We start from the raw sequence: 13,147 nt of genomic DNA, 5'->3' as shown, positions 1-13,147 counted from the left end.
AAAAAAAAGGTGGTGCCCTTGCGTTTCGCTTGGCTCGCCTTAGCGGGGGCACTACTGTGTCCCCATCCCCATATAATATAAACTAAAAACCAATGAGACGAACTATGATCATACCTATGGGAGTACTATTCACAAGGACCACGCGGACGAAGTTGCTAATGAAGTTCATTCGTTCAGTCCTAGATTAGATTCCCATCAGTTTGTCATTGTCTTGGGCGAAATAGACCGTGTAACAAGCATCTGTTCGGTCCCAGACAATATGAACCACGCATTTCATTGTGTTTGATTTGTTATATTAAATGAATACCTACAATAGGATCGAATATTAAGTTCATTTCGCATTCATACGAATACCTTTTTTTAGGAATCTATTATTTTAATATCACAAACAGCATCCTGGCATCTAATGTGGACATGGCTCCTGAGGAGTTACTGTCACATGCGTGGCGTGTTGCTGATGGTCCTTTAAAGATAGGTAATCAAAAACTTACCTACTGATGTAAGTATACATAATTATAGGTTTATCGATGAAAGTAGGTAACTAAAAGTAACCTGTGTATACTACCAATACAATTTATACAATGATTAAAAAAACCGTTAGACAGTGACAGTATGCGGGCCTGAATATGCAATATGCATAGTACAATCTTGCACATACAGCGCGTAAAAATATCTGGTACCTACAATATTATTAGGGCTATGAGAAGAGGTGACATATATTTCATGTTGCAGTTACACATAACGTAACTTGTGTAAGATATGATTACCTACCCTACAGATGATTGTACTATTTATTAAATCAGTTATACCAAAAATATGTCTTGTTTTGTATTGGATACATAAGAATTTTATGCAAAAATAAACGTCCGTATTGTTCTGCTGAACGGCCATCGTATTTTATCATAAATTATTATTGATCGTATGGCATGCATAAAGAAGGCAATCAGAGTATAGCCTTGAGGTCGCTAAGCCAGGTAACCAACTCAGGCGTGACTGACTCCAGATCTTCAGCTGGTCCAGAATACGAGTGAAGGGGACAGCGTTGGAAGATATGGTCAGTGGTCTGCTCTTCCTCGCCGCACTCGCAGAGAGGAGAATCTTTCCAACCCCATTTATATGTTAGGGAATTACAACGGCCATGCCCAGTTCTCAGCCTATTTAAGCGACGCCAAAGTTTGCGGGGGAGGTCAAACCCCTTTGGATTTTTTGTCGGGTCGGTGACATGGGCGGTGTGCCCGGTTGTAGCCGCAGACCACTCCGTTTTCCACCGATCTGAGATAGTGAAGTTGTTCACAGTCTGAGCTGCAGAACAGGGTGGATTTCGGGATTTTAGTCGCTGGGGAGGTGGACGGCAGAATTCATCATGAACTGGCAGCGCGGGATTCTTGGTGATCTTCTCGGTTTCCCTCTTCAGAGCCTGGAGTCGTCGGAGATGAGGTGGAGCTATGTGACTTAATGCCGGTAGCCAGTGGACGGGTGTGGATCGAATGGGACCAAACTTCCTCTCGTTGTGTCTCTTTTAAATTGTTTCTGCACTTCCTTCGACACTCTAGTTTGCAAGGTTGCAACATACTGAGAATTTCTTTGTCCTGCTCTCTTTTCAGTTCAGCGTCACGTGTTCTGTTTTTTATAGGCACCAGCAAAGAAACTTCCGGGGTACTAGTTGTTGTGGGTTCATTAGGCTCAACTTCCACCACGATTTCAAGTAATGTTGACTCAACTATGTTTGTCGTTTCTGTGTTGTATGTAAAAATAGCATCATCGTTTTCTAGCCATTTCATATACTCACTTTTTAATTTTAACCGTCAATTATTTGCACTAATTTAGTTTAAATGTTTACGTTTAATATTATTGTTTAATGAAGTATTTTCTTCTAACGACAACCGATTAAATTAAGCGGGTGGTCAATTTAAACGGAATGAAAATAAGATACTAAGGCTTGCAATATCGGACGGTTTCCAATTCCGGAACTTTGTTAGATATTTTTGTTAGATTAAAAAAAAAATCTAAGAAAAAATTTAAATTCTGATACTTTACGTTTATCAAAGAAAGTGTTGCTTACGTTTATCAAAGAAATAGAAATTAGTTAGTAGTATTATTAATCGACAAATATCAATAAATTGAGTAGTGCCGTCTTTGCACCACTTATTTTAGCATTTTATTACTATGGTCACTTCTATTCACTTCAATGATACGGCGTATTTATTTGGGGAAACTACGGATGCTAGCAAACCATTTGATGCCTAATTTTATATAATGTTTAAATATAACGGCTGCGTTGCCTAGTAAGTAGTGGCTCTGTTTACGAAGATGAAGGTCCTGGGGTTCTGATCTCGGTAAGGGCATTTATTGAGTTTATAACGATTATTTGTTCCTGAGTTAAGGTTGTGTTCTATGTATTAAAGTATATAACTATACCTATTACATTTGTGCATTGCCGATTAGTGCCCAAAACTCAAGCCTTATTAAGATTAAACCAAATGGGCTAAATGGTTCAAATTATTTTATTAGCGTTACATTCAGCCGGATAAGCCTTTTTATGAAGTGTAAAATAATATGAAACTGCAGTGGCTCATAAACTTAATGCAAAATATAGTTTAATATAGGTACTTAAACGATACGTTTTACAAGTTCGGTTTTTTCTTTACTAGTTCCTAATTCAGAATATAATATTTTCCGCTACAGGATCCGAAATCTTTCATTAAGGAATCTTCTTTCTGAATTGTGAATGAAACATCCAAATATTTATAAATTTTAATTCAAAAGTTCGCGTAGGTAGGTTTCTGGTAAAGTATAGGATGTATGGTTTTGCTTTATATTTCGTTTTGAGCATTCGAAAAAAGGGCAAATAATCAAATCTTGACGTGTCTTGTTATTGAAAAACGCTTTTTAGAAATAAGTAACTTTTACTTATCACAGCAAAGTAATGTTTTATTTTTCAATCATATATGGTTTATAAATTGTTACATATTAATTGATATTCAAACGCGTTATTCAATAAAAATACATGTCAAATATCCCTCACATTCTTTCTAATGCTAAAAAAATAAATCCTAGCATGTAAGTATCAAAACTAACATCGATGGTTAATGCTGCTAGACTTGAGAAATTAGTCAGCGACGGCTAATAACACCAGCATAGTGTAGTTTCTTAATGATTTTCAGTATTAAACGTAATAAAATCTAATTAAAGTACTTAAATTCAATTCCGGAATTTTCGATATTCAGTGGTCTCAATTCCGGAATTATAATATCGGAAAATTGGTCCGAGATTCAGGAATTTCGAAATTCCGGAATCTCAGATTGCAAGTCCTAAGGTATACCCAATTTTAATAGAAACATTGCATCTTACTCTTTGTGATAAACAGTATTACTATCCCTCGTTCAAAGCGTATTTCGCGCTATTAGCGTAAAACTGTTTTAGTGCAAGCAAAACGCTGCAACTGCATCTTGCAGCGTTCTGCTTAATGAAGATTAGCGTGACTATAAAGAAGAACATAGTAATTGGAGTTGCAATGTTTTGGTGTGCTTATGCTGTAGTTGCAGCGTTTTGACAGTTTTCTATTATTCAAAGAGATATCCTTACTTCAAAGAGATATCGACAGAGTAGAGTTTGCCTTAATTCAAAGAGATATCAAAAATCTGAAAACAAGGTATGATAGAAGAACTTAATAGGAATCATTTGGACAAAAAAAAAACTTAAAACGCTGTAACTCGAGTTGCAGCGTTTTACCATTTCACGGCAGAAGTCTCCACGCGCTGAAATATGCGGCCACAGCTTTGAGATCCAATGTCAGTATTTTGCCTCCAGACTCAAAGTCTTTACTCTGAGTTACGAGTGCGATGTCATCGGCATACATAAACCTGGCAGAAACTATATGCGGGCGGTCGGATATGTATAAGTTAAAAAGTATTGGTGCCAAGACAGAGCCCTGTGGGAGTCCATTGTTGAGCTTGTATTTTCGGCTCCTCTTGTTTTCCAAGAAAACTTGAAAAACCCTTTCAGTTAACATGTTGGACACGAGGTGGTCGACCACTTCTTTGCTTGGTATTACTGATAACATCTTGTGGATCAGACCTTGTCTCCAAACTGTGTCATAGGCAGCTGTGAGATCGATAAACACTGCGCTGGATTTGACGCGTTTCTGGAATCCGGCTTCTATGTGGTTGGTGAGTGACAAAACTTGACCAACACAGCTCCTGTTTTTTCGAAAGCCAGCCTGCTCAGCTGGAATAACAGCCGCTATGAAGGGTTCTATCCGTCCCAGAAGGAGACGTTGTAAGAGCTTAAGCGTACAGCTAAGCAATGCAATAAGGTCGATCAATTTCAGGAAGATGTTCAAATTTGCCCGGTTTAAGCACTGCAACCACTTTTGCTATTTTAAACTCCTTTGGCAGGGTGTTATTTGCCAGAATGCTTTAAAAGAAAGCTGTAAGCCAACTAACCGCGACCGGGCTCAGATGCTTCAGGAACTCATTAAACACGTTGTTTGGACCAGCAGCTTTATTATTCTTAAGTTGTTTGATGGCATTCATTACTTCTTCTTTAGGCCAAATGGCCTAGCCAGCTCATGGTTTCGAGGCCAATTCTGCTTGAGCATTGTGAGTTCCTTCCTGATCTTTTTTGTGAAGACTATATCACGTTTTGCTCTAGTGAGCTCTACCAATGTAGTCGCTATGGCATCCGGGTTAATTTCAGATCAACCGAGTTCAGTTGAAGTTTTGAACTGGTTGTGTGAGGTCGTGTTGAAACGGGATGTCAAGTGACACGGAATATCAAGCGAAATACTTTCGACAGAAAAATCACGACTGAGTATCACAGCAATTAAATAGCATAAAGCATATTTAACTCGCTCCGCTCACCTCTTTCTCTGTAGAAACGCTCCTATGTAATTTACCATTGCGAGTTGAACGAGCTCCGTAATGACACCTCAAGAACTGAACGAGTTCATTTCAACTCGTTTTGCTCGCTTTGTCATTTCCCTTTCACTCTTTCTTGGTGGAAATACAAGTACGTAGTTTACTGTTGCGAGTTAAACTAAGTCATTAATGAGTCCACTCCGCCATCGCCATGGAAACCGGGCTAACTCTTGCGTTTCTAAACATACTTTACTTACAGAAAGTCCGTAGCGCAAAAGAAGTGAAGCTCTTCCTTCCTGACTGTGTCTGAGGAGAGTTCTTGGTATATGATTAATGATGGTCTTCCAAGCAATACATTTTACATGCCGGTCTTTCTTATATTGACCTTACATTTCATTATAATTTCTTCCGTAGTACCCATTACGTGTATTAGAACTTTTTTTCGGAGAATAATGCCGATGATTATTTTTCTGAGCATATTTTTGACCATTTGGCATAAAATGAAACTCTATACCTGCAAATCTTCAGTTCAGTCGTTTGTACCGGAGACAACGGTAGATAACTTCATGAAATGGGTCAGCCGCATTCGAGGGAAGCCAGTGCTGTAAAACTGGTCTAACTTGACAGACGTTCAGACGTACTCTCAGAGTAACATTTGAAACCGTATAACTTCATGAAATGCTATTACTGGGATACGAATCATTAGATAACATTTTAATTATAATTAATTCGTGGAAAAAGTTCGCGTGAGGAAAGGCGGGTCAAATAATAAACATGCGACCGATTAAGTAATGTCCCTGGGGCCAAACTACTAACCGTGTCAACCTTGATGACCTCATGTTTGGTATACTCGCTCCGTGCATGACTGTGACGCCGCCCTAAGGTGTGGAAAATATTGCTTATTTGACAGTTGCAAGCTGCCAAATAGTATGAAGATGTCGTCCCAAGTAAGTTTTCACCACGTCGTGCGTTGGCGTCGCTTGTATTTTCCCACCATCCGCCGACTTCACATATAAACAATAGTACCTGGGCGATCGAGCTTTGCTCGGTTATAACTATTTATTGTAATATGGTGGTCTATAGGTGATAATCTTAACTACATTTTTTTACTATATTAAACTTGTCTAGAACAATAAAAATTAAAAAATTATATAATATTAACTTGATCATATATTAAAAAAAAAAGTTAGTCACCGGGCGAGATTCGAACCCGTAACACTCGTTTAGCAATCCGCGTCTAAACCCGCTGGACCAGACGGACAGTGGCCGGCAATACGAAATTAGCGACCATATTCTGCTTCGAAAGAAAAACGCATGAAAACTCGAAAACACGCGTTTTCCCAAACATAAGACTAATCTAGATAGATTGTATACCCCCAAAAACCCCCATATACCAAATTTCAGCGAAATCGTTAGAGCCGTTTCCGAGATCACAGAAATATATATATATACAAGAATTGCTCGTTTAAAGGTATAAGATTATGTGACATATATTTACTTAATCCTAAGATTTTAAAAGGGAACGCTAAATTCTTCATCGTATTTGATTACAAGCGGTCACGTAGGTGAATAATTAACGGAGGTAGAACTCCAACGTAAAAAATAAATGCCGGTCTTGTCCACAGCCACCTTATAATTGTTTACAGCGCCATCTATCGGCAAATTGACTAATTTGCGCGATGTAATGCACGTATGTTGGATGGTCGAGGATAATTGTCTATCATGTGAACTGATTACAAAAATTCTTCTTTTAGTTGAAAAAAGGTGTCTTTAATATAATCTCTAAGCAAGTGTACACACCACACACATGTAAAGTTGGTTAAATTAAATCCGGAAATGTTTTTAGGGTTCCGTAGTCAACTAGGAACCCTTATAGTTTCGCCATGTCCGTCTGTCTGTCTGTCTGTCTGTCTGTCCGAGGCTTTGCTCCGTGGTCGTTAGTGCTAGAAAGCTGAAATTCGGCATGGATATATAAATCAACAAAGCCGACAAAGTCGTACAATAAAATCTAAAAATATAATTTTTTTGAGGGTATCTCCCCTACACGTAAAGTGGGGGTGAATTTTTTTTTTGCTTCAACTCTACAGTGTGGGGTATCGTTGGAAAGGTCTTTCAAAACTAATACGGGTATTTAACCAACATTTTGTGATAAAGTGAATATATTCGGAGATAATCGCTCCGAAAGAAAAAAAAATGTGTCCCCCTCCCTCTAACTTTTGAACCATAGGTCCAAAATATATGAAAAAAATCGTGGAAGTAGAGCTTGAGAAAGACAATAAATGAAAACTATAGCGGACATGATCAGTTTAGCTGTTTTTGAGTTAACGCAAGAAGTTTCCCCTTCATAGTAAAAATACTTACTTTAATTAGGTACTGATTATGCCAATTTGCCTATTTGTTTAACTCGCGTGAAAGGTACCGTTTCATCCCTTGGTTAACAATTTACTATACTTTAAGCTCCAGTTTAGCTTATTGTGACGGAAGAGTAACTACGGAACCCTACACTGAGCGTGGCCCGACATGCTCTTGGCCTATTTTTTGTTGATAAAATAGAGGTATGATTATATTTTTCCTGTAAAATTTATAGTAATGTTAATATTGTGTAAAAATTGTATCAATTTTCTTCGGTAAACTTCGGATAAATGTGTCTGGGTTAGCGATCTTCATAACTATTCCAAATTTCAAATCAGCATAGCTTAAGTGGTTCCCCTTTTGTACCTTTTTGGTACGGAACCCTAAAAATATAAGACTTACCTCCACTATCCATGTTGCTGTCTTTTAGCTTCTTCTCGGCCTGGGCCTTGGTGTCGTAGTTGAAGCAGGCTGCAACAAAACACAGTGTTTAAAACATCTTTGTCAAGAACATGGTTTAATCATTTTAATTAAGAACAACTGTGCGCGTTTCACCACTAATAGATAGAGATCGGGGACAAACGCTTCTGTATAGGTAGTCCCCATTTTCCGCACAGTGGCGATAAATTAACCCTTTTCATCACACTTGCTCGAAAAAGATCTTATTTCATGTGCAGGTGTACTGGAGGACAAAGTCCTATATTGTTCCCACGGGAGTTACGGATTGTGAAATAAAGCTATAACACCCTAGGGAGTTATAGGTTTTATTTTATTTTATTATGTCACTTATTCATACAAACCAAGTAACAAGAATTACTTTTACTTTTAAAATACTGACGTTTATAATTTAATATTTTTGTTTATGTTTAAAATGATTTAATTTGATTAATTTAACAGCCGTTTAAAATATTTTTACATAATTTTCAGTCGTGGCTGAATTCCGAAAAAGTCTGTGCCTTCGATGCCTAGCCTGTTAAGAAATTACAAAATGACGGACGAGTGTTTGATATGTCACCGTATTTATGAATTATTTCGCTTAAAATTTAGTTTTTTCTTCACAAGTGTGATGAAAAACATTGTGTGTAACTCCGGGAGTAAGAATATTGCAAACGATGTAGCATAAGGGAGTAACCTTTGCAGCACTTTCTTTGTACGTCTATTTAGTAAGAAGAGAAGATTTTTTGCAATAACCCACAAGCGACTAAACCGATCATTTTCGCTTTAGTTCTCATTGAAAGTATTTATTAAGCTTTTGTTTCACGATTTTTTTTATATTTTTTTGGCCCATGGTTCACAATTTTTTTTTCTTTCGGAGCGATTATTTCCGAAAATAATAACTTAAAAAAAAAAGGGTTTTTGGAGACCGTTATTCGTTTTGAAAGACCTTATCCATCCATACGCCACACTATCATCAAAGCAAAAAAATCAAACTAAAAACATTTTGTATGGGAGGTATCCTAATTTTTTTTTTGTAGTTTTTATTTTACCCGTTCTGTCGCAATGCATGATTTATGTATCCATGCCAAATTACAGCTATCTAGCACTAAAAATAACGGACCAAACCCTCGGACAGACGGACATGGCGAAACTACTTATATAAAAGTTTCTAGGTGACTACGAAACCCTAAAAAATACACTGCATAACATGTTAAAAACTAATCGAGAACGACTCGAAAAAAATTAAGTCATCGTAAAAACTTTGTGATGGTACTGAATCCTCGGGGTGCGAGTCCGACTCTCACTTAATCTTTTTTTTCAAACCAGGTGGCCCCGCGAACTATTGTGCTAAGGGCCCCGCGCCTTCTTAATCCGCCCCTGGTAAGTAGGTAAGCGCACTTCAAATATTCGCAAAAACGACGTAATTTAAGTTTTGGAGGAGGAAACAGTCGAGTACGAAACATCGTTTTTAGAGATTTTTACGCAGGATTTTTCGCCTAACCAAGCGTTGTCCTTATCGCACTAGTTTTAGAAGCCGCTTCCTTTAGCAAGACGGATATATTCACCTAAAATATTTAAATCTCAGCTCCCATATCCTCTTAAATAAAACACGACCGAAGGGAGTATTTTAAATCGATACGAGTTGCAAATTACCTATTCGCAGGTGTATTGTACAACGATTTACAGTCTTTGCAGTACATGCCTATTATATACATACATATGTATGGCCCTTTAAACTTTCGACATAGGCACGGAAAGCGCTTATTCCCGCACTATCTAGTGCAGGAATGTAGCACCATATGTACTGTAAAATACAATTTCAAATACTCAATAAATTTTACAGAATACGGCCGTACTACGAGTAAGGAATGCATTTCTTTCTGTTCCTGTATAAATAGGCTCATTATTTCGCGGTTGCACTTCCTGGTCCGGTGAGCGACGCTTTCCTGACTGGGTCAAGGTATCCCCACTATTTCCGCCATTCTTTTGGCAGGTGGCCTTCGCGTGATGTCCACAGACTAATGTATTATCTTTTTACATGTGTAGAAATATGTGTTACTTAATAGGTGGTGCATATCTGTAGCCTTACCACGAGTTGGACACTGACCTGACACTGACATATTCTCCATGCATCTCGCTTGTACTGGCATATTTGTGCGAGCGAGATGTATAGAAAGTAAGTTACGCAGACGTTAGTGAATGTGTCAGTGTCAAACTGGTGGTAGCCGTACTGGTGACAGTGGTGTCACATAAAAAACTTACAATGAGTCATGTCATGGCGCATGCAATAGCGATAACTTTATCGGTATCTGAGAATATTTAAAACTTACTATTTTATTTTAACTTGCTCAGGTGATTATACGCTAGACAGGGCCAGGGCCGCGCCGGAGCTTCCGGCGCTTCGTTTTCTATGGAAAGCATCAAGTGATCACCGATCAGCCGCCATAGAAAAGGACATGTCGGACGCCCCGGGCACGGGCCGGTCTAGCGTGAGTCATCCTTTTAACTGAATGTTATATTAGGTACATTTTGCTTACATTATTTATGTTATCCTAATAACGGGGTTTTCAGGCGGAAAGTCGATAATTTTATTAAAGTTCGTTGGAAAAATACAACAACATGTTTACGTGTGCATTTACGTTACAAGTCGGTACAGTACAGTTGCCAACACACGCCTTTTAGTCACGTTAAATTAAGCCGAATATGGGCAATCAGACGAAATAATTCGTGTAGTTTTGTAAATTGGTACACTTAAACCTTGTAGTCTCCAGATGGACATACTAAAAGTCCTCGAGGGTGGGGGTTGTGCTGACGGTGTAAGGGGCTTGAAGGTGCCTTTTTCTGAGTTTTGCTCGAATATCTTTACGAATAGCATTATAATTATTTCGAATAAAAGTTTGTACATACAATTTCCTACAAAATTGGTTATAATTATTTTTTCTCTACATAGGAGCTACAGTGTTTAAATTAACAAAGAGATTAAACATAGAATACGATTTAATAAAACGTCGTTTTTGCATAGTTGTTCACCATAACTCATTTTTTTAGTTTAGAATAAGCAATTTTGATCACCTGCTGATCAATAATAAAAAAACCGGCCAAGGGCATGTCGATGTCGGGCCAGTGTAGGGTGCAACTGGATCGAGAATTTCCTGAGCGAACGTTCCATTCGGGTGGTGTTAGATAGCTACACATCTGAACAATGCCGGCGTTCCTCAGGGCTCTGTTCTGTCCGCGACCTTATGTCTGCTGCATATCAACGACATGCTAGTCCCATGACAGCAGCACTGTCGTGGACGGATGTCTCTCCAACGCTCGGCCCAAAAAAGAGGTGGTCTAATCTAGTCGACAGGCTATGGTAGACCGTCTAAATTTGACACTTAAGGCAGTATCCGATTGGGGAGACGCAAACCTGTGAGTGCTGTTCAAAAATGAGTTATGATGAACAACTACGCAGAAACGAAGTTTTCTTAAATCTTTAAACCTCCCCTGCACCCTCAGCACAACGCCCACCCTCGAGGACTTTTAGTATGTTCACCTGGACACCACAAGGTATAACTGTGCCAATTTACAAAACTACACGAATTATTTCTCCTGGTTTTATTAATTTTCTTGAGCTATTTAACCACCAGTTTGACACTGACATATTCGCATATAAGTAGAAAGTAAGCTACGAAGACGTTAGTGAATATGTTATTTTGACAATTCTAGTGATTGTGATCGTTAGTAATAGAAATCTGTAACTTGACATGGGCAAAGTCGTAAAATAAACAAAAAACAATTTAGTGTTGCAGGTGTCCATGGGTGGCGGTAATCGCTTACCATCAGGTGATCCGTCTGCTCGTTTGCCTCCTCTACCATAAAAAAGGGTACCTTCTCCACACTTAAAGCGGGGTTGAGTTTTTTTACCGCTTCGACCCTATAGTGTTTTTTGATAAAGTAAATAATCGCTCTGAAAGAAAAATGGAGCGATTAGCTCCAAAAAAAAAATTAATTTGTGAAAGTAAAGTTTAATAAAGACATTAAATGAAAATTGTAGCGCATCAGAAATATGATTAATCAATCCGTGTTGTTATGTCATACATACATAATAATTAATAATATATTGGTCACCATCAATCATTACAATCAAAACAGGAAAACTCCAAATGCCTTTTTAGCATATTGGATAACTAGCTATTGCGTGCGACTTCGTACCTACGCGTGGATTTTTATGTTGATTGTTATTCTCTTTTACAAGGTTTGAACTCCTTCGCTCAAAAAAATAGGTTCCCGATACAAACTCTCAACCCCTACCCCTTTTAAGTGAAAGAATTTTCAAAAACTTATATTTTAACAATATGTCTTTTTACTAAGTTTCAAATTCCTCACTCCAAAATAGATGTATTAAAATGTATTTTTACAAAGTTACAGGTTCTTAGTCTAAAATATAACTTATACCACATACAAATTTCCATTCCCTTTTTAACCCTCTTTATGGTTGTTTTTTTTTTTAAATTAAACCGTTCATTATTTCTCGTAAACATAATAAAATGTGACTCGATGCGCAAATTTAAATTTACTCTATCATCAAGTACTACTTATAGTTAGGGCTCTGCGTTGATGAGTCAGTCAGGACATACGCATTAACATATGTTAATCCGTACAATAATATATATTCGTAATAGATATCCATACAATTGGAGACAACAACAACAATGAAAACGTGATAGGAAAATATCAGTCATAACCTACACATAAGTAGGTACTATAAAGTTCCCAACTTTTAAACTCATCGAAGAGTTACGAAATGGGATAAAAGTATTATATTTCACTTCTGTAACAACTACATAGGTATGTAGGTGCAGTATAAGTACACTGAGTGTCACTTCCTAAAATATTTACTTATTGCATTACGGATAAGTACTTACAGTAAATGAAACCGTTCCGGACGACTACCAACGACCGCTACAAAGACAACAGTGCCGACAGACAATAACTGTCACACGGTTGTAGAAAATCGATCAACTATAACACACTTCGTTAATAATTAATGCCTAGACTAGAGACAAGGGCGTCTGGGTTATGTTATTATGGTGATATATTTTAGATTATTTTTAGCGTAAGATGAGTCAGTTCAGTGAGATAACGGCGTAGGCTGACGACTTGTTTGTGCAGTTTTTCTAAGTGCAGCTTGCTCATTTAACCTTGATCCTTATTTAGGAGTAGGTATGTTACGCTTCAATCACTTCAACAGTGTTAGTCCTGCCCGTGGTTCTGCTTGCGTGAAATTTGGACTAAGTATGTCGTTAGGTCGTTACTACTTCCACCCACCAGGTATACTAGAAAGCAATATCTGCGTCCATATTGTCTATCCCTATGTCTTAGAACAGTTAATAATCCATTAGCGTCTAGCGATGCCGTTCAGCCTCGCGTGGTATTATCACTATGCTTCATACATAATGGGTCAAAATTCTTACACAGTAATTTATACATCATAATTAATAACCCATATAGGT

At 37.8% G+C, this 13,147-nt stretch overlaps 1 protein-coding gene across 3 annotated transcripts in view; it reads right to left on the bottom strand.

The window, feature by feature from the left end:
- Nucleotides 1-13,147, bottom strand: part of LOC133519853 (calcyphosin-like protein) — a 70,845-nt gene that overhangs the window by 17,760 nt on the left and 39,938 nt on the right. For 2 of the 3 annotated variants that reach the window (XM_061853992.1, XM_061853993.1), the window contains exon 2: nucleotides 7,614-7,682. In XM_061853992.1, coding sequence (XP_061709976.1) covers nucleotides 7,614-7,682 — 69 coding nt within the window. Of the gene's footprint in view, nucleotides 1-7,613; nucleotides 7,683-12,559; nucleotides 12,648-13,147 lie in introns of those variants that run through there. The other variant, XM_061853995.1, reaches the window with a different exon arrangement.

The sequence above is a fragment of the Cydia pomonella genome, chromosome 7 (genome assembly GCF_033807575.1).
Source record: "Cydia pomonella isolate Wapato2018A chromosome 7, ilCydPomo1, whole genome shotgun sequence".
NCBI classification, from domain to species: Eukaryota; Metazoa; Arthropoda; class Insecta; order Lepidoptera; family Tortricidae; genus Cydia; species Cydia pomonella.
This window is presented reverse-complemented; position numbering and strand designations above follow the sequence as displayed.